This window comes from Chiloscyllium plagiosum, chromosome 9 (assembly GCF_004010195.1).
Source record: "Chiloscyllium plagiosum isolate BGI_BamShark_2017 chromosome 9, ASM401019v2, whole genome shotgun sequence".
NCBI classification, from domain to species: Eukaryota; Metazoa; Chordata; class Chondrichthyes; order Orectolobiformes; family Hemiscylliidae; genus Chiloscyllium; species Chiloscyllium plagiosum.
Genome location: NC_057718.1, coordinates 69,433,098 through 69,457,071, shown reverse-complemented (window position 1 = coordinate 69,457,071; position 23,974 = coordinate 69,433,098). Strand labels below are relative to the sequence as shown.

At 41.9% G+C, this 23,974-nt stretch overlaps 1 protein-coding gene across 1 annotated transcript in view; it reads left to right on the top strand.

Annotated features, from left to right (window-relative positions):
- fndc1 (fibronectin type III domain containing 1) overlaps window positions 1-23,974 on the top strand; it is a 355,166-nt gene that overhangs the window by 294,142 nt on the left and 37,050 nt on the right. The window contains exons 17-19 of the mRNA XM_043696167.1: window positions 4,055-4,166; window positions 14,398-14,477; window positions 18,864-18,893. Of these exons, the coding sequence (XP_043552102.1) occupies window positions 4,055-4,166; window positions 14,398-14,477; window positions 18,864-18,893 (222 nt within the window). The remainder of the gene's footprint in view (window positions 1-4,054; window positions 4,167-14,397; window positions 14,478-18,863; window positions 18,894-23,974) is intronic.

Genomic DNA, 23,974 nt, shown 5'->3' with positions numbered 1-23,974 from the left:
ACAGCGCCAGAGACCCGGGTTCAATTCCCGACTCAGGCGACTGACTGTGTGGAGTTTGCACATTCTCCCCGTGTCTGCGTGGGTTTCCTCCGGGTGCTCCGGTTTCCTCCCACAGTCACAAAGATGTGCGGGTTAGGTGAATTGGCCATGCTAAATTGCCCGTAGTGTTAGGTTAAAAGGGGTAAATGTAGGGGTATGGGTGGGTTGCGCTTCGGCGGGTCGGTGTGGACTTGTTGGGCCGAAGGGCCTGTTTCCACACTGTAAGTAATCTAATCTAATTTCACCACATCCTGCTGTGGTCCATTGTTAGGTATATCCTCCTTCACTGCCATCTATTTCCCTTACTTGTGACATTTCCTCCCATTCCTCAACCATATTGAACCTTATGACCTTTTAATTGGGTTTTTTTTGTTTTTGCAGAAGTGGGAAACAAATGCTTATAACTACTGTTTGTACAAGCATATCTGGCTTAACCTACATCCTCACAGCACCTTATTTGTCTATAACATTGTTAGCAGGCACATTTCATTCTTGTATGCACATTTTAGCTAATACAAAAACAATTATATATTTCCTTCACATAGTTTTCATTCTTGTTGACTCAGCTCTTGGTTGAAACAATTCTACACTGGTGTGAGTTCATTTACCTTGCATAAGTAATTATGATTGCAGAAGTAACACTACTTTACCTATATCCCACAAAATGTACAAGGCATGATAGGTAAGTTTGCAGTTGGCACATCAACAGTGAGGAAGGTTATCGGAAATTGCAGCAGGACCTTGATCATCTGGGGAAGTAGGCTAAGAAATGGCAAATGGAGTTTATTATAGATAAGAGTGAGGCTTGCATTTTGGAAAGTCAAATCAAGGTAGGAGTTTCATGGTGAACAGTGGGGCCTTAAGGAGTGCAGTGGAACAGAACGACCTTGAAATTCAGGTGCACGGTTGTCTGAAAGTGGAGTCACAGGCAGACAGGGCAGTGAAGAAGGCTTTTGGCCCACTGGCTTTCATCAGTCAGGGCATGGATTATGGAAGTTGGGAAGTTATGTTGCAGTTGTAGAGGATGCTGCCTGACCTGCTGTGCTGTTCCAGCAATACCCTGGATGCTGCCTGACCTGCTGTGCTGTTCCAGCAATAAAGTTTCAGCTGCAGTTGTAGAGGGCATTGCTGAGGCTGCATTTGGAGTACTGTGTTCCGTTTTGTTATAGGAAGGATATTATTAAACTGGAAAGAGTGCAGAAGAAGTTTACAAGGATGTTGCCAGGACTGAAGGGTCTGAGTTAAAGGGAAAGTTTGGACAAGCTAGAACTTCTGTCTTTATAGCGTAGGAGACTGAGGGGTACCTTATAGAAGTGTATAAGATCATGACAGATATAAATAGGGTGAATGTACTTCCACCCTCTCTCAGGTGTCCTCTCCCTTAGACTTCAAATGTATCATAATCCTGGAGTTTGTCCACCAGCTGCCCCAACAACTCCCCTACCTACCCCCGAAACACCACAACCCTTAAAACCTCAGTAACCCTCATAAATTTTCCTAATCATGGACTCTATGCTATTCCCTCCTCCTGTAGATTGCTCTCTCCCCTATCCTGGCTGCCCTGTTCTCCAGGTAACATGGATCAACTCTCCAACTGACAGGACATCGATTCGGCCACATTTAGAATACTGCATTCAATTTTGGTCTCCCAGCTATAGGAAATATGTTGTTAAACTTAACAGGTTCGGAAAAGATTTACAAGCATGTTGCCAGTGTTGGAATGTTTAAGCTACGGGGAGAGGCTGAATAAGCTGGGGCTATTTTCCCTGGAGCATTGGAAAATGTGGGGTGATCTTTATAGAGGTTTATAAAATCATGAGGAGCATGGATAAGGTGAATAGGCAAGGTCTTTTGCCTGGGATGGGAGAATCCAAAATTAGAGGGCATAGATTTGAGATGAGAAGGGAATGATTTAAAAGGATCCTAAGGGGCAACTTTTTTGTGCAGTGTGTAGTGTGAGTATGGAATGAGCTGCCAGAGGAAGTGGTGGAGCAGAGCAGAGCAGACACCCATGCATACACAGGGAGAATTTACAAACTCCACACAGTCACCCAGGGCTGGAATTGAGCCCAGGTCCCAGCATTGTGGGACAGCAGTGTGAACAACTGTGCTGCCCCAGGGTCCCTCAAACTTTATCATCAGTCCCTGCTTCTAGCAGGTAAGGTAAGTTAAAAACATAGTATATTCTTTTTCTCATTTGTGGAATCTAAAATTAGGAAAGATTTTGTCAAGTTAAACAATGTCATTGGCAGTTTTTAAACATTTTTAGAAAGTAACTTAATCACATCACGCTATTAATCTAACAAACAGTTGAAAATACTTCACTGGAACCATTAGACACTGATCCACCGTGGAAGATGTTGAGCTGGATTTCATTTGTGAGGTGGATGGGCAATGTACACACTGCTTGGCCTTCGCCGTTCTAACCTGTTATTACAAGAGTCAGCCAGCAGCTGACGCACCTAAAAGAAACCCACCTGCAGTGGAAATCTGCTGTGAATGGACAGGCCAAACAGGTGGATCATGGGAATTCCACCCATCATTGGTTCATACCCTCAAGAAATCATGGCCAGTCAGATTAGCTGTTATCTCCAAAGATCACTTCTGAGACTACAAGCAGGCACCTAGAAAAACTTCAGTGTCTGGGGCTCAGTAGATCACAGCTTCTTTTGGGCAGGGCAAATCTGGCAACCCAGAGAGTAGGCAAGATGTTGAGGGTGTGTTTTGGAGGTCAGTAGAGGAATAATGGGGAGTGGGGAAGCATCTTGGAGCAGGAGATGACCCCAGTGCGCATTAAGGCATCCCGTGAAAGGCATCCTTCTGCTTCCTTCCCACCTCTTTATCTCTTCAGTTTAGAACAGTGTCTGTGCATAAAAACTATCCAGGACAAAGCAGCTGACTTGATTGACACTCAATATAACACCTTCAGCATGCATTCCCTCCACTGCTAATACACATAGGGGCAGCAGTGTGTACTGTCTGCAAGATGCACTGCAAAAGCTATCCAAAGTTCCTTTGACACAAACTTCTAAACCCATAAACTCTAACAGCACTGTGGATGTACCTATACCAGATGGTTGAAGATGGCAGCTCACCAGTTGGATTGGCAGCAATCTCTATTGACCATCGATAATTTCTTTTAAAAATAGTGAGTGGGCTGTTTATTGCAATACCCAGCCACATACACATTAAGAAGGTCAGCCTAGGGGTGGTGAGTTAGTCACCATTTGTATTTTAGACACTCAAACCAGACACATACTTGCTGGAGTGGAAGAAGCTATTAAATCGCATGCTGGCTCAGTAGTTAGCACTGCTGCCTCACAGCACCAGGATCCCAGGTTCGATTCCAGCCTCTGGCGACTATCTGTGTGGAGTTTGCAAGTTCTCCCCGTGTCTGCATGAGTTTCCTCCCACAGTCCAAAGACGTGCATGTCAGGTGAATTGGCTATGCTAAATTGCCCATAGTGTTAGGTGCATTAGTCAAAGGGAAATGGGTCTGGGTGGGTTACTCTTCAGAGGGCCTGTTTCCACACTGTAGGGAATCTAATCTAAATCATGCACATTAAATCAGATTATTAATTAGATTCCCTACAATGTGGAAACAGGCCCTTCATCCCAACAAGTCCACACCAACCCTCCGAAGAGTAACCCATCCAGACCCATTTCTCTCTAACTAATGTACCTAACACTATGGGCAATTAGCACCGCCAATTCACCTGACCTGCACGTCTTTGGATTGTGGGAGGAAACCCACGCAGACATGGGGAGAATATGCAAACTCCACACAGACAGTCGTCCGTGGCTGGAATCGAACCCGCTTCCCTGGCACTGTGAGACAACAGTGGCAACCACTGAGCCACCGTGCTGTCCCTCGGTGATTTTGCATTTTGGAGGAAATGCAAAAAGAAATTTGAACCTCTAAATAAAAATAGATTAAAATTTCAGATCACAAATGGAAAGTGAGGCTTTTGGTAGAAATTCTGTTTGAATTTACTTCTCTTAATTTCAATTGCAGGTTACCTTGTCTATAGTGCTTCTTATGATGATGTCTTGCAGAATAAGTGGTCTACAAAGCCTGCAACAGCCAGCACGCACCTACCTATTGAAAACCTGAAGCCAAATACAAGGTATATTAGACCATATCATGTAGCTAATTGAAAACATCATTATGTACAGTTTTGATAAATTTCCCTTTTATATTAGACACACCCTCAGTGGTTGATTGAGTGCTGGTTATGCTCTGTACAAGCCTTCTGCTACTCTACTTAACCTTGATTTGGAGATGCCGGTGTTGGACTGGGGTGTACAAAGTTAAAAATCACGCAACACTAGGTTATAGTCCAACAGGTTTAATTGGAAGCACACTAGCTTTCGGAGCGAAGCTCCTTCATCAGGTGATTGTCACTTTGAGTCACTATAACCCTTTATGTGAAAGTTCTCCCACAATGGTGTTACATCAGCAATTTCAAGTTTAATGCAAATGCACTGCATATCCTGATGCAACATTTGAAGTGTGATCAATAAGTTAAACAAATACTTTTCTCAGAATTTTTATGACTTGAGTGACTTGCTATGCCACCTAAGGCGGCACTGTAGGGATAAACTATAGTTAGATTAGACCAGATAAATTAAAGATGGTTTTCTGAAGACAATTCTCCACAACTCTGTCCCCACTCCAACCTCCAACATAGAAATATTTTGAATGTATAGCGTAATGAGCATATGGGAGCATATGAGTCCACAATTCACCAGGACAAAAGACCCTATATCCATCATGTGCAAGACCGACGTAATTTACAAGATTTCATGCAAAGCCTGCATGAAACACTCTATAGGGCAAACAGGCAGACAATTAGCAATCCACATCCATGAATACCAACTAGGCACTAAATGCTATGATCAGCTGTCCCTAGTAGCCATACACACAGATGACAGGGACCAAACATTCGACTGGGACAACACAACAATCATAGGACAAGCTAAACAGAGGACAGCCAAAGAATTCCTAGGAGCATGGCACTCATCCATGCATTCCATCAACAAACGCAAAGACCTAAACCCAATATACTGGCCACTAACATGAACAACTGGGACCAGCAACCAGAAGCAGAAGGAATGGAACCAAATAAATTCCAGAAGAAACAGTACAGCAGCACTTCCCAGGAGGCTCCAAAGCACTGAGGATGTCACCTAGACAGGGGATGAAATGTCTGCAAATCAACTTCCCAGCTTGGCGAACAAACCCACAACCACAACAGTACATTGACTGACTAGCGTGTTCATAGCCAGTCCTGAAAATGAGGAGACTTTCTAAATCTCCTGGTTGGATCTGTCAGCCAGGGCCCTTTGATTGGCCCAGGTAAACAACACCAATGTGGGATCTCAAACTCAACAACATCTACCTAGCCCTTGTTCCAATCATTACAGAATTCTGTATACTTCTGAACAGCAATATCCTGAATTTGAAAGTAAGCCCCTCCATGCTGAGAGCAAAATAAACAAGGTAAGGTTGTGGGTGGGGATGGGGGATGGAAGTCAGGCTGCTGCAATGTTTCAGTGAAGCACAATACAGATTCAAGGAGCGACACATCTGTTTTCACTTGGTCACTCGGTTTCTGCTTTACATCTCTAGGACTCAATATTGAATTCCACAATTTAACAAACTGACCATATAAGGTCTGTCCTCCATTTTCCTTAAATTCTTTCCCCCCCAATCTCTCCCTTCTCAACAGTCTTATTTGTGTCTTCATTGCTTTGCTATCAGCAAAGAAGACCCATTTTCTCACTTTCACGCCTATTTTACGTCTCTCTCTTTCATCACAGTTAGCAGGTGCTCTGACCTTTGCACTGGGCTTACCTATCAGTTTCCCCCACTTCTCCCCTTTTGTCAAAAGTATAAAAAAAACCATTTTCCAACCATTTTTAGTTCTGAACAATAGTTAGGTTAGATGTGAAATGTTAACTCTATTTCTCTCTCTCAGATGATATAAGACTTGCTGAGTTTCTCCAGTATTTTCTGTAATTGTTTTAAATTTTCAGCGTTCAGTATTTTGCTTTTATATATTAATTTCAGTTGATCAGAGGAACTTCACTTTCAAAAGTACAAATGGAGAAAAATGAAGGACAGACATCATGCAGTCAGTGCTTCCATTGTGGGGAGGTCATGGCCTAATGGTCTTATAATACAGGAACATAGTTAATAGTCTGGGGACCCAGGTTTGAGTAATGGAATTTAAAACCTGGATTTAAGAATCTAATGATCACCATTAAACCACTGTTAATTGTCGGAAAAACCCATCTGAATCACTAATGTCCTTCAGGGAAGGAAATATGCTATTCACACTTGGCTTACATGTGACTCCAGACACGCAGCAATGTAGTTGACTCTCAACTGCCACTAATTTGTATCAATTGCTACAAAGCCTCAACAAAGACACAAAACCGGACAGACTACCTGGTGCGAGAAATTGGCAGAAACAATCCTGTTGACCCTGCTAGGTCCTTGTTATTAACATTTTGGGGGCTAGTGCCAGTGGGAGAACTGTCTCATAGACTAATCAAGCAATAGCCTCATACAGTCATACTCAATGAATCATACCTTATAGACAATGTCTCAGGCACCACCATCACCACGATTGATATGGCCTGTCCCACTGACAGGATAGAGGCAGCAGAAGTGGCACAACCGTATATAGTCAGGAACAAGTTGCCCTGGGAGTTGTCAATAGTGAGTCTAGGCTTCATGACAGCAGGTCCCTGGCATCAGGTTAAACATGCAAGGAAACTTCCTCCTGATTACTATGAATTGTTGTCTCTCTGCTGATGAACCAGTACTCCTCTATGTTGAACCACACTTGGATGAAGCATTGAGGGTTGGCAAGGGGGCAGCACGCTGGGTGAGGTATGTCAATGTCTACCACCAAGCATGGCTCAGCAGCAGCACTACTGATCAAGTGCTAAAGGACATAGCTGCTAGACTGGGTCTGCAGCAGGTGGTGAGGGAACCAACAAGAGAGGAAAACATATTTGATCTCATCGTAATGGCGTCACAGTGACTCAGTGGTTAGCACTGCTGCCTCACAGTGCCAGGGACCCGGTTCAATTCCAGTCTTGGGCGCCTGTCTGTGTGGAGTTTACACATGCTCCCCGTGTCAGCGTGGGTTTCCTCAAGGTGCCCCTGTTTCCTCCTACAATCCACAGATGTGCAGATCAGGTGAATTGGCCATTCTAAATTGCCCATAGTGTGCAGCGATGTGTAGGTTAGGGGCATTAGTCAGGAGTAAATGCAGAGTGATAGGGTAGTGATGGGTCTGGTTGGGTTACATTCAGAGGGTCAGTGTGGACTTGTTGGGCCGAAGGGCATGTTTCCACGCTGTACACATCCTATGATTCTAACCAATCTGCCAGCTGCAGATGCATCTGCCCAAGATAATATTGGTAAGAGTGACCAATACACAGCCTTTGTGGAGATGATTTGGAGGTGCCAGTGTTGAACTGGAGTGTATAAAGTTAAAAATCACACAGCACCAGGTTATAATCCAACAGGTTTAATTGGGAAGCACTAGCTTTCAGAGTGCTACTCCTCCTGATGAAGGAGCAGCACTCCGAAAGCTAGTGCTTCCAAATATATCTGTCGGACTATAATCTGGTGTTGTGTGATTTTTAACTTTGTGGAGATGAATTCCCACCTTCACATTGAGAATACCCTCCATCATCAAGGGGGTCAGTTAGCTCAGTTGGCTAGATGGCTGGTGAGTGACACCGAGTGATGTCAGTAACATGGATTCAATTTCAGACTGGCAGAGGTTTCTATGAAGATTCTCCACCTCACCCCCACCCCCAACCTCTCCTCTCGCCTGAGGAATGGTGATACTTAGGTTAGACCACCATCAGTCATGTCTCTCACATATGAGAAAGAAGACTATGGTCTGATAAGACTGGAATCCCTACAGAATTATCATAGCATCCATGCAGTGTGGAAACAGGCCATTTGGCCCAACAAGTCCACATCGACCCTCCGAAAAATATCCCACCCAGACTTATTCCCCTACCCCTATTACTCTACATTTTCCCCTGACTAACCTGCGTATCCCTGAACACTGTGGGCAATTTAACATGGCCAATTCACCTAATCTGCATGTCTTTGGACTGTGGGAGGAAACTGGAGCACCCGGAGGAAACCCACGCAATCATAAGGAGGATATGCAAACTCCACACAGACAGTTGCCCAGGCTGGAATCAAACCCGGTTCCCTGGCGCTGTGAGGCAACAGTGCTAACCACTTAATATGGAGACTTTACCTCACCTTTACCTTTCCCTTTACCCTCAATCATGTTGTGTGGCACAATTGTTGTGGTAAATGGGACTGACCTCGAACACATCTAGCAACTCACAATTGAGTATGCATGAAGTGTTTTGGGCCGTTAACTATGGCACAATCATTCTCCAGCACAATCATTCTCCAACACAATTGGCCACCTCTTGATCCAGCACACCTCCCACTCAACCATTACCTTCAAGCCAGGGGATCAACCATGGTTCAATGGTGAGTGTGGGAGCGCATGGTAGGAACAGCAGCAGATACACCTAAACTGAGGTGTTAATCTGGTGAAGCTACCAAATCGGACAACTTGCTTGCCAAACAGGATAAGAAATAAATGACTGACAGAGCTAAAGGTTCCCACAACCAACAGATCAGGTCTAAGCTCTGCAGTCCTGCCATTACCAGTCATGAATGTTGGTGGACAGTTAACCAACTCAATGGATTAGTGACCAACTCCAATAAGAGATTATCAAAGCACTGCCCTTTGACATTCAATGGGGGTTACCATCAGTGAATCCCCATATCAACATCCTGGGACTTACCATTGACATGAAACTCAACTGGACTGACCATGTTAAAACATTGGCTACAACAGCCGGTCATGGACTAGAAATACTCAGTGAATAACTCACCCCCAGACCACCATCTACAAGGCAGAAGTCAGGAGGGAATACTTCCCACTTCCGTGGATGAGTTCAGTTGCAAAAACACACAAGAATTTTGACACTATCCAGGACAAAGCAGGCCACTTGATGGACACTACATCCACAAACAACGACTCCCTCCACTACTGATGCTCAGTTCCAGCAGTATGTGCAATCTATAAGAAGCACTGCAGAAATTTGCCAAAGATCATTCAACAGCACCTGCCAAAGCCATGGCCACATCAGTCTAAAAGGACATATGGGCGCATCACCACCTGCAAGTTTTCCTCCAAGCCCCTCAGCATCCTGACTTGGAAATATATCACCATTCTTTCACTGTCACTGGGTCAGAATCCTAGAACTCCCTTCATAACAGCATTATGGGTAGGCACAGTTGAAGAAGACAGCTCGCTATCACTATCTCAAGTGCGTTTAGCCAGTCACCGATGTCCATATCCTGCAAATGAATTTGAAAAAATGCATGCACCAGTTGGATATTTTCCAATGTTGAACAAGAAGGGGTCTCTCAGAATTACTAACTTCTGACTGCTAGAGATCCTTGGTGCTCAACATGTTCTGCTGTGTTAAATTCTAATAGCAGTTTCTGACCAACTATCAAAGGCAAGAGAGTATATCCTTTGTGTCACCGTAATTAATGTTTGTTTAGGTACACTATTGAAAGTTTGAGCTCCATTATAAACAAAAATAATTTGAAGCTTGATGTAGTTTTTTTTCTGAATAATCTGTTTGCAAGTGGTTTCGGGCTAAAGTAGATTTGTTATGAATAAATCAAGACTAACAGAGTTTATAGACATTTCTCATAACATCCAAGACCTGTCATCGTGTTCATCTCACATAGCAACACTCTTGGCTGATCCAGATGGCTTCTTGAAGAGGTTGCTTACACAAGAATTCTAATTCATAAATTCTATTTAGAGAATAGAATAAAGTTCTGTATTGCCAGCAAGTATTGTGACAGAAACTTAATGACATATAAATATTTAGGATGCTACTGAAACAGAAGTAAAGTGTTTATGATTCAGATTTTGTATTGTAGCACTAGGTGTTGATGTGTTAATATTTTCTAGGTGGACAACCATACTTCTTAGCAAGTGATTGTCAATGACAATTTTAATTTGCTCAGTATACTATTATAATACAGTGTAACTTCTGAAGTAGTTTTGAATGCTGTTATTGTTATAATGTCAAATGAGACCAGTAACTTCTTTTGATAAACAAGAAATCCAAAATCCCATTTATTTACTGAATGAATAAAGCTATAAGGTTCACAGTTTAAAAGATTTTTTAAAAAATATATACAAGTCAAACAAAGAAAAAGTTAAATATTCTGTTGGATAACTTGCAATAGCAAGTTGCAACTGGACTGGCCAAGATGGTGACAGAGTAGAATGTTCCAGTCAGCCGCTCATCTGCTCCACCTGTTCTTTTTTTTTCCCCTCCTAGTACTTTATTTTCTCCACAACACTGTCATCCTCAAAATATTTCAGTCCCCCTTCTGGAATTAAATTTGATCCTCAGTCGATTGCAATGCATAATCTAACCAGGGTTAGGCGGATCTTACTGTGTGTGAGATCCCTGATGGAGGTTATTGACCTGGGTGCTCTGGCTGATGGTTATAAACAGGAGTCTCCTCGCAAATAAGATAATAGTGTGCAGCATCTCAAAAAGATTAACAGGAGTCTCAGAGATTCTCACTATTTCAAGTGGCTCTGAGGATTGGCTCTAAGAAAGCCACACCGATGTCAAGTACAGTACTGCACACATGTAAATAAAGAGTAACGTGGTGACAGGATACCAGGCTTTGTGAAGTTATTTCATCACCAAAATTGTATGTATTTGCAGAATGGCCTAAACTCTGCTTACAATGATCTAGATGGTGTGCATCACCTAAATTAAAATAACTGAAACAGCTGCAGCTATGTTCTTTTTGTTTATTCTCAGCTTGTGAATCTAAACCTATTTTCTTCAGTGTGCCTTTACTACACCTGGAACTGTCATTTGATGACCTTCAATGGCTTTGTCAACCTTTGTGTAGTTTCAGCCAGAAGTTTTGGTTTCCATTTGATCTTAGTTTATTTTAGCAACCACAAGAGTCAGTTTCCATTTCAATTAGGATCTGCCTCGAAAGATTCAAGTTTTAAAACCATAGATTTAATCACATTATCATTGGTGAGGCTACACTTTGGAGTATTGCGTTCAGTTTTGGTCACCCCACTATAGGAAAGATGTTATTAACCTGGAAAGAATGCAAAAGAAATTTACAAGGATGTTGCCAGAACTCAACAATCTGAGTTGTCGGGAGAGGTTGGACAAACTAGGACATCTTTCTTTAGACCATAGAAGACTGAGGGGAGATCATATAGATGTATGTAAGATCATGAGAGGCATGGATAGGATGAATACACTCAAAGTTTTTTTCCCACAATTGGTGAATCGAGGACTAGAGGACATCAGTTTAAGGTTAGAGGGGAAAGAATAAAAGGGAACCTGAGGGGCAACCTTTTTTTTACACAGAGGATGGCACACATATGGAATGAGCTGCCAGCTGAAGTTGTTGAGGTGGGTACATTAACAACATTTAAAAGACATTTGGATAAATAAATGGATAGGAAAAGTTTAGAAGAATATGGGCCAAGTGCAGGGAAATGGGGTTAGCGTGGATGGACATTTTGGTCGGCATGGACCAGTTTGGGCCATAGGGTCTATTTCCATACTTAGGACTGTATGACTCTATTATGATATTTATAAACTGAGAAAAAGAATTGCCTTTAAAACTGAAAGACCATTGATTATTATGCTACTTCAGTTATGCCTTATTATTTGCTTCACATTGTGCTAAGGATTTTCTGTCTGGAAAGAAATTTGATGGTAAAGTTAGAAAACTATTGCTGCAGAGTTGACCTTATTTGAAAAAGTAATTCCTTTGAAAGTTTTGGTAATGCACAAGAAATACAAGAGGAAATGAAAATTAACCTTTAGAACACACACTTACTGAGGGTTGTTAATGGAAAAATCACAATTGGTGGAACCTACAGTTTTAAATCTGCTGTAACAGTGATGATAGGAGATTGGTTCCAGCTTTCTAAAATTTACCCAGCTGATGATTATTATACTGCTGTTTGGGGGTGTAGCCAGTTACAAACTGGTCTTGCCTCCACAGAATGGTTAAGTTGTAATCTTCCTTTTTTAATGCTCTTAACAAATCAAGCAATTCTTGAATAAATACTCTAATAGTGAGCCACATACGAAGATTTCAAATTTTGAACTCAGGGTGAATATGCTTGATATAATATTTAATTTAGTGCCAATCTAAAGAGTGTGGCTGCAGCTACTTGTGGTCTATTCAGAGATGCTTTTCTTGTCTTCTGTGAAATGAGTATGAAGAGAATATTATTTGCAGCCATTTCTGTGAATGACTAAACTAGACGTGGTGCATTTTCTTGCATAACAAACTGAAAATGGAGGAATTCTTTCTTTCCCACACATCAATACCAAATCCCTTACTTTATTGTCACAGTAGTTCAGTGGCTTTAAATGATTAAATTCTGAATTTCATTCAGGCTTAGGCAGAGATGGTATATACAAGCTCTCCACTGGAGAGCAGGAAACTAGTTTAAACTATTTTTTGTATGCAGAGCTGACCTAACTCAAAGCAACGAAGTATAGCTTTTCAGTGTGACTTTGAATGGAGTCCTGGGAGATAGGTAAGTAAGGGGATTAGGTGAAGACAGGGAGAAGGTACTTCTTTGCTGTTTCTAACTTTTTCACCTTTGGGGAAATTAATTCTTGCTCTGGTACAGGTAAAGAAAGACCTGTTTGGTGAGTATTTGGTAAGTGTTAGGGTCTGTGGTATTTCCAAGTTTTAAAATAGTACAGGAGCTAATGGTAAGGATAAAATCAATTTTAAAAATGAAATAAATAATTGTGTGAAACAATTAAGCAATTAATTAAACCACATTAAGGATGTCAAGAGTGATGAGCTATGGCAACAACATGTGGATGCCAGGATCCATGGAAAATTTTAAACTAAAACCAAAACACTGCGGAAGCTATAAATCAGAAACAAAAACTGGAAAAACTCAATGCGTCTGGCAGTATCTGGAGAGAGAAATCACTTGATCTGAAACGTTAACTCTGATTTCTCTCCACATTGGCTGCCAGACCTGCTGAGATTTTCCAGCAATTTGCTTTTTGTGTCCATGAAAAATATGTCTGCAGTAATGTTTGCAGCTCAAGGATTTTTAGCTCAGAGTCATTGAACTGAAAGTCAAGCTATAGACCCTATAACACAACAGGAAGGGGGGAAAGTTAGTTGGACATTTGTACAAAGGAACAGTTGCACCCCTTAGGAGAGGGTCTTCTAACTTGATAAGTGGTCAGGGGATTGGCGTTGCATCTGAGGCAGGCAAGGGGGTCCTGAAGGCAAAGGTGCACAAACCTCAGCCTTTGAGTGTCCAAAATGTTTGCGATTCTTTCACTTTGTTTTGGTGACAGTAGAACTGCACATAAATAAACCAGCTAACCATGGCACTGTGTTATTAGAAGCCATTTAAGTGTGAGGAGCATAAAAAATGTAGTGGCAATATGAGATGATGTAGTAGGGGGGAGTGGCACTATTCGCTGTAGTCAAGAGCAAAAGTCCAGAATGTTGAGTTGCCAGGGTTTAGGCAGTGCTCACAGTGATAAGGAACTTACTGTGGGAAGGGAAAATCTGGGCATCTTGGTCCATGTAGGTACGGGTGGCATAGGCAGGACAACGAGTAAGATTCTACATAATGGAGTATCACGGTAGCTCAGTGGTTAGCACTGCTGCTTCTCAGTGCCGGGAATCTGGGTTTGATTTCAGCCTCAGAATTCTGTGTGGAGTCTGCACATTCTCGCTGTGGGTTTGCTTGCACAATCCAAAGATGTGCAGTTTAGGTGGATTGACCATGCTGACATTGTCCATAGTGTTCAGAGATGTGTAGACTTGGTGGATTAGCCATGGCAAATGCTGGGTTACGGGATATGGTGGGGGGCTGGGTCTGGGTGAAATGCTCTTCGGAGGTTGACGCAGACTCCATGGGCCATAGGGATTCTGTGAACCAATACAAGAAGCCAAGTACCAAATTAAAAAGCAGACTATCAATTGTTGTAATCTATAGAATATTACCCAAGGCACGTGTAAATTAGACAAGTGCAAATAAGATTAGAAATGAATGTATGACTCAAAGTGGGATAGAAAAGGGAGAAGGTTGCAATGAGTCTGTGATTTGACTGCTGCTATCCATGTGCAGTAGGTAAGCTTACAATGCTGTTAGGGAGGGAATTGGCATCTTGTAAGCCAATCTTAAGTTAAATGATTAACTGCTAATATTTTCTATATTTTAGATATTATTTTAAAATTCAAGCAAAGAATCCATATGGATACGGCCCCATCAGTGAAGCTTTGTCTTTTGTTACAGAATCAGGTGATGTATGATGTTTTGAAATGATTATCATACTAGATTTGTAACCCAGGATTTAAAAATTTGAGAAAGTGAGGAATGCAGATGCTGGAGAGTCAGAGTTCTAAAGGGTGGTGCTGGAAAAACACAGCAGGTCAGGCAGTATCCGAGGAGCAGGAGAGTCGCTGTCTCGGGCATGGTAAAGGCCTTATGCCCGAAACATCGACTCTCCTGTTCCTGGGATACTTTTTGACTTTAAAAATTTGAGTTAGATTTTCAAATGTTACAAAATAATGTGTGAGTTTCCGTAAAATATCTGTGATAAGGGACAACTGGACAACATGACTTTGAAAGCTGTTGAATTATTATAAAAATACAACTATTCACCCAAATCCAACTGTTCACCCGATGTGTTTGAGGGAAGTGATTCTGCCATTGTACTAAGTCTAACCTAATTTGACTCCAGTCCCACATTACATCATGTATTCTTGGCTTGAAGTTACTTCCTGGAGTGGAGGACCAAAGTGGTTGGGATGAGGAGATCTACTGCTACATACTTATCCCTAAGAGCGGCTCCAAACTTTCTTTGGTTGAATTCTCTTGTACCTTACCATAGTATCATAAACTTGCAGTAAGATCAGTGCGAGTAAGCTATGGGGAAAATTTCTTGATTTTGTCATTTCTCCTCACTCCCTTGCAGCTACTATTTAAGTATTGGATGTTCTCATTCACTATCATCCAGTGCTGAACTTTGCTGCATCTTGACTGGTCTAACCATTTCTAATGCTGTAGCAGGAGCCAAGGTAAAGTCACACTATCCACGAAATTGTGAGCACAGTCTGCAGAACCAAGATACTTTTTGACCTTGCCTTGCTTTATAGAATTGGCTCATTCCAAGAAAACTGACCTTGACTCTGACAAAAACAGCAAAATAGAAATTCAAAGTGCTCTAGTGGCTAAAGGACTACCCAGTTGTATAGGCATTCAATCAAGAAGGCTTCCATGTTCTTACATCACCAAAGCAGAAGCAATATAGTGTCACCCACATCCCAGAAATAAAATACAAAAATGCACAGTAAATTTTGACCTTTGTAAGGGACAATTCATAATGCTTAAATATCAAGTAGTCATAGTATATCAAGGTGAATTAAACTAGCACAATGCCTTACTTGGTAGAGGCAAGAATTAGAGATTGCTAAATTCTCTGGGTTCACTGCAAACTGTGCAGCATTTTTCATAAAGCGTTTGCTTACTGATCTTCCAAACCTGCCTACCTGGTGAAATCATGAAACTCCACACCAGGAAATCTTTGGCAACATCTGCACAAATTTCTATTCATAATATTTGGAAAATCTAGTATCCTAATATATACAGAGGATTTTCCAATATGCCATAATGAATATTAGAAATTCCAAGTTAACGTATTCCTTTACTTCAGCCATAAGGTGAAAAAATTTCACAGAAAGAAGAGCCCTTCTGGACTATTGGGTTTTGTTAAATCTTTGTAATTATCCCCATTCTCTTGCTTCTCTATTGCACTGTATTTTATTTTCCCATATAACTATGCACTGTTTCTTGTTCCCTTTTGAAAATTTCCATATAATTTTCTTGCACTACCCTTCAAACAATGAATAAAAACCTAGAATAGAATAGAATGCCCACATTATAGAAAGAGGCCTTCAACTCTGCACTAACCTCCTGAAGAGCATCCCACACAGAATTAGCCCTCTACCCTATCCCCATGAGCCTGCACTTACCATGTCTAATCCACTTAGTCTATACTTCCCTGGTCACTACAGACAATTTGGCATGGCTAATCCACCTAATATGCACATGTTTGGACTGTGGGAGGAAACTAAAGCACCAGTGCAGACACAGTAAGAACATGTAAACTCCAGACACCCAAGACCAGAATCAAACACAGGTCCCTGGTGCAGTGAGGCAGCAGTGCTAATCATTGAGCCACTGTATGACCTATGCGTGGTGACATTGAAAAGTTTTCACTGTACTCCTGGACTTTTGTACTTGTGTATACATGACAATAAAGTCTAAATCAAATCTACTTCGATTAAAAAAAACTTCATCTCTTTGGTTTGTTTGTCTTATGATGAAAAGCTTTAGTTATCAACCTTCCTTCCAATGGAAACTGTTAAACCCATGATGGTAAGGTTGAAATAAAGAAACAGAAATTAATAAGAAAAGTCTAGGATTGCTGATGGTGCCATGTGAAATTATTCACTTCAGTGGGAAAACAAGCCATTCTAAAAGACCATCAGAAATAGGAACAGGAGTAGGCCTCAAGTCTGCTCCACCATTCAATAAGATCTGACATTCCTCATGTCCACTTTACTATCCTTTGCCTGCAACCATTGATTCCCCTACTGATCAAGAATCTACCTCAGCTTTATATATACACAAGAGACTGTCTCCACAGCTTTGTGTGGCAAGGTGTTCCAAAGAGACACAACCCTCTGAGAGAAAAAATTCTTATGCCCTCTAGTCCTAGGCACTCCCATGACGGGAAATATCCTCCCAGCACTTACCTTGTCAAACCCAAATGTTACAATGAGACCACCTCTCATTCTTCTAAATTCCTGTGAGTCAAATCCCAACCTGTTTAATCTTTGCTCATGACACAATCCCCTCTGGGGATCATTTTAGTGAACATTTTCTGAACTGCCTTCAATGGATTATCCTTCTCTTAAATAAGGTGATCAAAGCTGCTCTGTGTATTCCAGATGTAGTCTCACCAGCATCACATACAATTGCAATAGGACTTCCCTATTCTTATACTCAATAGACTTGAAAAAAGGATCAACATTCCATTAGCATTCCTGATTATCTGCTGCACCTGTGTGCCAGCTTTAAGTTGAATGATAAGCAAATATTCGCATTTAAGGGCTATAGATTCCTTGTATATGAATTTGTAGATGTTAGCATGCAAGCACAGCAAATACTTAGGAAAGCAAATGCTATGTTAGCCCTTATTGCAAAGTAGTTAGAGTATAGAAATACTAAAAGATGCATTTATGCAGCACTTCTCATGTCCATATTTCTCAAATAATTTGACAATCAATTAATGCATTTGCTGTCAATGATGTAGGAAGAATGCATGAAGTGAAGAATTCTTGTTACAATTATACACGACTCTAGTGAGAGTACTTCTTCAGTATTAGGTTAGTCCCTAAGTCCGATGAAGTGAGCGAGTGGAATGGACCTATATTCTCTGGAGTTTCATGAGAAATGAGTGGAGTGTTCAGTGGTAGTTCTTCTATGTTTGATCAGGCTAGTCTTGTAACTGATCTTTGTCAAGTGACCAACTCCATATATAAGCTTCTAGCTAGAATATCTGAGACCTAGCAAAGACAATGTGTGTTTTGGAAATTCTATAAATTCTGAGAATTCTTTAAAGGTTTGTAAATAGATTTTTGGATTTACGACTAGAGTTATCTCTGCAATGCTCTGAGACAAATCAGTTCAACAAAGCAACCTAAATAAAACAGAAGTGACCTAACTGGAATGTGTAAAATTCTTAGAGGGCTTCACAGGGTAAATTTTAGAAGTTTTTTGTCCCCCTAGTTGAAGTTCTGAAACTAAGGATCATAGATTTAGAATAAGAGTCAGTCATTTAGGAATGAAAATGGGAGACTCCTTTCATTCAGAAGATTGAGTTTGGTATATTAAACCATAAGACAAAGGAGTGGAAGTAAGGCCATTCAGCCCATCAAGTCCACTCCGCCATTTAATCATGGCTGATGGTCATTTCAACTCCACTTACCCGCACTCTCCCCGTAGCCCTTAATTCCTTGCGAGATCAAGAATTTATCAATCTGTGCCTTGAAGGCATTTAACGTCCCAGCCTCCACTGTGCTCCATGACGATGAATTGCACAGGCCCACCACTCTCTGGCTGAAGAAATGTCTCCTCATTTCTGTCCTAAATTGATCCCCACTAATTCTAAGGCTGTGCCCATGGATCCTAGTCTCCCTGCCGAACGGAAATAACTTCCCAGCGTCCACCCTTTCTAAATCATGCATTATCTTTTAAGTTTCTATTAGATCTCCCCTCAACCTTCTAAACTCTAATGAATACAGTCCCAGGATCCTCAGCTGCTTATCGTATGTTATCTGTGTTCTAGTCCAAAGGGCTATGAGTTCTCAATAGACTGAGATTAACAAATGTTTGGACACTACAGGGCCAATGGAAATGAGGACAGGATCAGAAAGTGGAAGTGATGCAGAAAATTAAATTGTCGATCAGTCATATAGCATTTCCTCTTCCTTATATTCTGTTTTTCTTCATTTTTCGTGTAACAATTGAGTTACTTATTAAGTCTGATTTACAACCATTTTATTAATTTCATCAAAATATAGCCAGTATTTGAACGATGATTGTTTTCTGTTTTTACAGATGACCCACAGATTATTGTCAGGCCACCTGGTAAGTGCACAGAGATCCTCATTTGAAAGGCACAATTGATGTTTTTTTTAAATCATGATTTGGAGATGCCGGTGTTGGACTGGAGTGTACAAAATTAAAAATCACACAACACCAGGTTATAGTCCAACAGGTTTAATTGGAAGCACTAACTTTTGGAGTGCCGCTCTTTCGTTAGGTGGTTGTGGAGGATACAATTGTAAGACACAGAATTTATAGGAAAAGTTTACAGTGTGATGTAATTGAAATTATACATTGAAAAATACCTTGATTGTTTGTTACGTCTCTCATCTGTTAGAATGACCATGATAGTTTCACTTCTTTCATATGTAAATCACAAAACCTTTTTTAAAAGTTACATTCTCAGGTTAACTTTAACAGTTGGTGTCAGCACAGATAATGTGTTGAACACACACTCCTCCACACACACACATACACACTCTCTCATAGACACTCTCAACCCCCCCACTCCAGACACACACACACTCACACATGCACCCTCTCACAGACTTTAGACCCCTTTACACACACGCACTCTCTCTCACAGACACTTAGAACCCCCCATCCCAGACAGAGACACACACACATCACATGTACACATACACATATATGTTTGTGGGGTGAATTTATACTTGCAGAGTTACATTGTACTTTGCTCAAACATTGCATGGATCTATGTAAGACTCTATTAACTCATTTTTTAGATTACAATCAGTCTAAACATTAGGGCACAAACAGCACCACACAGGGCGTTCAAATGTGTCCCATCGATCTCCCGAACTTCGATCTTCTACCCCTCTCTTTCCTCCTGCAACATCTATCGAGCCTCCCTCGTCTTCGCCTACCATCTCACCAGCATCCACACCCAAAAGCTGCCACATGTCCCACCTCCAGCAGGATGCCACCACCATTCACATTTTCTCCTCCTCTCCCTTGATAGCTCTTTGTGGGCACCGTTCCCTCCAGGATATCTAGGTCCACTCCTCCTCCACTCACAACATCTTCCCACACCCCATGGCACCTTCCCATGCAATCGCAGAAGGTATAATATCTGCCTATTTACTTTCTCTATCCTCACTAACCAAGGCCCCAGACACACCTTCCACGTGAAGCAGCAATTTAACTGCACTTCACTTAATCTGGACCCTGCTCACAATGTGGTCTCCTCTACATTGAGGAGACAAAGCTCAGTCTGGGTAACTATCTTGCAGAACACTTGTATTCTGTCTGCAAAAATGACACTGAATTTCTGGTTGCCTGCCATTTCTTCACACCACTGTTTCCTGACCAACATTGCTGTCTTGAGAGAACATGCTAGAAAATCTCAGCAGGTCTGGCAGCATCTGTAAGGAGAGAAAAGAGCTTTGACAAAGGGTCAGTTAGACTTGAAACGTCAGCTCTTTTCTCTCCTTACAGATGCTGCCCGACCTGCTGAGATTTTCCAGCATTTTCTCTTTTGGTTTCAGATTCCAGCATCCGCAGTAATTTGCTGCAATGCTCCAGTGAAGCTCGGCACAAGTTGAAAGAATAACACCTCATTTTTTGCTTGAAAACCCTGTAGTCTTCTGGACTCAATATCAAGTTCAACAATTTTAGGGCTTGAGGACCTTCTCTCATGTCCTTACCCCAACCCACACACTATGCCTTGTCATCACATGAGCTGCTACCACAAATAACCCATTGTCAACCACTAATAGCCCCATTAGCAGCTATTCATTCCCCAGGCTGACCTTTACCCATTCCTTTGCCTGCCCAACTGTTTTTCCCTCTCTGGGCTCCATCTCCACCTATCATTGACTCCTTCCTGCTCCCCTTATCCCATCCTTAGCATATATACCAACATTTCCTCAGCTACAATCAGTTATGAAGAAATGTCACTGCTCCTGAAACATTAATTCTGCTTTGTCTCCACAGATGCTCAGAGGCCTGCTGAGTGTTTCCAGCAATTTCTGTTTTTGTTTCTAATTTCCATCATCCGGAGTTCTTTGGTTTTTAGGTTTACATTACTGATGAATATGTGATGCTCGATAGTACTGTCAATGACCATTCCCATCACATTGAGTCAATTCAAAAAACACATTTCTTCAACACCACAATAAGGATGTTGTTGCAGTTGATAGCCTTTGTTTTTTTCCCATGCATTCAGTATTTTGTGATAATCCATGCACTGAATTGAATTGGTTTTAAGATAGATGTCTGCATTGGAGGAGGCCATGGTTACATTATCCACTTGGATTTATGGTTAAATGTAGATGCATAAACAACTGGAGTTTTGCCTTTTCAAGTTTATGCTGGGCTCCGCTATTAAATTAAGCAATCAGTGAAACTGATTTGTGATCTCTAATTTCTTGGCCATTTTCAGAATATAGAAAAATAAATAGCTAAGAAGGAGGTCATTCAGTTGACCATAATAGAGCTCCTCCGCCTAAAACCAGCACTTTGTAGACTTTAGCTCCTTACTGCATATTTTATTTAGAATTCCTTCATAAAATGTGGACATTATTGGATAGGCTACATTTGTTCCCCATTCCTAACTGTCCTTTATAAAACCGAAGTGAGCAATTACCTTAACTATGTTGCACAGGTAAAGGCACAATTAGGGAGGGAGTTCCAGGATTTTAGAATCAAACAAATCAAACAAACAGTTGGAGGCTATTCGGCCCATTGAGTCTGTATGAAGGGCATCCTACCCAGATCCAACCACCCCTACTCTATCCCCGTAAGCCTGTGTTTACCATGGCTAATCCGCCGAGCATGCATATGCCTGAACACTATGGGACAATTTAACATGGCCATTCAACCTAACCTGAACATCTTTGGACTATGAGAGGAAACTAGAGCACCTGATGGAAACCCACACAGATATGAGATTGTCCACCCTGGGTCCCTGGAACTGTGATGCAGCAGTGATAAACACTGTGCCACCATGCTGACCATTTTGACTCAGTTACAATGATGTCAGGGTAGTGGGGACATGGAGGGAATTTGTAGGTCATGGAGCTTCTATGCACCTGTTGACTTTGTCCTCCTTAGTAGTCCAAGTCACGGTCTTGATGGATAATGATTTGCTGCATTGCATCTGGTCTGTGGTGCACACTGCTATGATTTGCATCAGATGGGGTGCCAATCATATAAACTGCTCACCCTGTATAGTGCCAAGTTTCTTGAATGTTGTTGGAGCTGCACTCTTTCGAGAAAGGGGATAAGTATTTCAACACTTTCATGGCTTGTGTTTTGTAGACAAGTGATTTTGAAGAGTCAGGAGTTGAGATACTTGCCAAATAATTGCCAGCCTCTGACCTGTTCTTGTAATCCCACTATTTTAATGGCTGATCCAGTTAATCAATGGTAACTGCTAATATAGGAAATAGCTAAGCAGGTGATTGATAATAAATTGACTCAACTGGGTAGAAAGAGAACTCTCGTAATGCAGTGATAGTGGAGCAGAAGTTCTGGGTTCAAGTCCCATCTGTCCTAGACATATGTCATAACACATCTGAATGGGCTGGTTAAAAATATCTGAAGGAAAACAGGGAGACTGGTGTCTGAATTGAATTGAATGATTTATTGTCACTTGCATTCAAAGCTTTAACTGTTGCCACAATCTGGTGCCATTTCGAATCGTTTAAGAATAAAAAGATATAACTGAGAGACTATCTTCATTCCACTGCCATCACCATGAGATCTGAGCTCTGATCCAGTTCACCAATGACGCCTGTGTTGCCACACCTCCACTGTCCTGCCACTGCCTCCACTGGACGCACCAACTTTAGGAGTTGACACTTTTTAGGCGCCATCTCTTCACTGGTAGGCCCACCTCACTGATACAGCTACCAAGGCCAATTCCCATGCTGAACCCACAGTCTCCCCACAACAGGAGACCCAGCTCTGCTGCCACCTCACTGATAACCAGGAGTTCCCGACTCAGGGCTTACCACAACCCAGAGCTGCTGCCGCTGCCTCCGGGCCTGCCTTGACTGCAACCAGGAACCCCCAGCTCTGGTATGAACTCTGATGCCAGGGGTTCCTGCTCCGAGCGATATGATACTTCCACCGCCGTCTCATCAATGTCAGGACTCTCTGCTGGAGGCCTACTGCAACGAGCAATTCTGGTTCCGCTGACAGGCTAGGTCACCCTTCTCTGAGATGTCGCTTGCTGGTGTTGCCAGTTTGAAATCTCTGCTGCCATTGCCGCCTCCAATTGCTGGAAGTGCTTTGCCACCACTGCCAGTTCTGAACATCAGAGGACATCTTTGCTACCACTGCCACCTCCAATCGCCAGGAGGCTGCCGTCATTCTGCATATGGCACACTCTCGCTGCTGTGCCAATGCTGACCATTAAATCACTGCAAAAGGCTTGAAGGAAGAGAAAAATGAATTGAATAAACAAAAGGAAGAAAAGGTGCACAGAAGTGAAAAGAAGAAAAAAAGAAAGAAAGCAGATGAGCCGCAGGCTCAAGGGCCCACACACAACCCTGCTATTCCATGGCCATGTTGATTTCCTGGAAAGAGTTGGAAGCCTGAACATTTAATAAACTCTATCCACAAAGAAAAGTGCCTCTGTTTCTGTTTCCCTGACTGACTTGGATCCAAATTGACAGTAACTCCAGAATTATGATAGTGGAGGATTCAGTGATGGCAACGATATTAAATGCCGAGGGCAGTGTTTAGATTTTTTCTTGTTGGAGATGATCATTGCCTGTGATTTGTTCACTTAGCAACCCAAGCCTGAATGCTGTTCAATTCTTGCTGCATATGTACATTGACTGCTTCAGTATGTCAGTACTGAAATATGCTGAACATTACGTAGTCAATTAACATGCCTGTGTCTGACCTTGTAGTAGAACAACGATCGTTAATGAAGCAGCTAAAAGAACATTATCCTATTGGCTCAGGCCCCTTGTCATGCAGTACTAGTGTCCCTATCCCTTCCCCCACCTCAACTTAGTTCCAAACTTGCAGTTCAGCACTGTCCCCATGACTTGTCCGGACTTGTCCTACCTGCCTATCTCCTTTTCCACCTATCCACTCCACCCTCTCCTCCCTGACCTATCACCTTCATCCCCTCCCCCACTCACCTATTG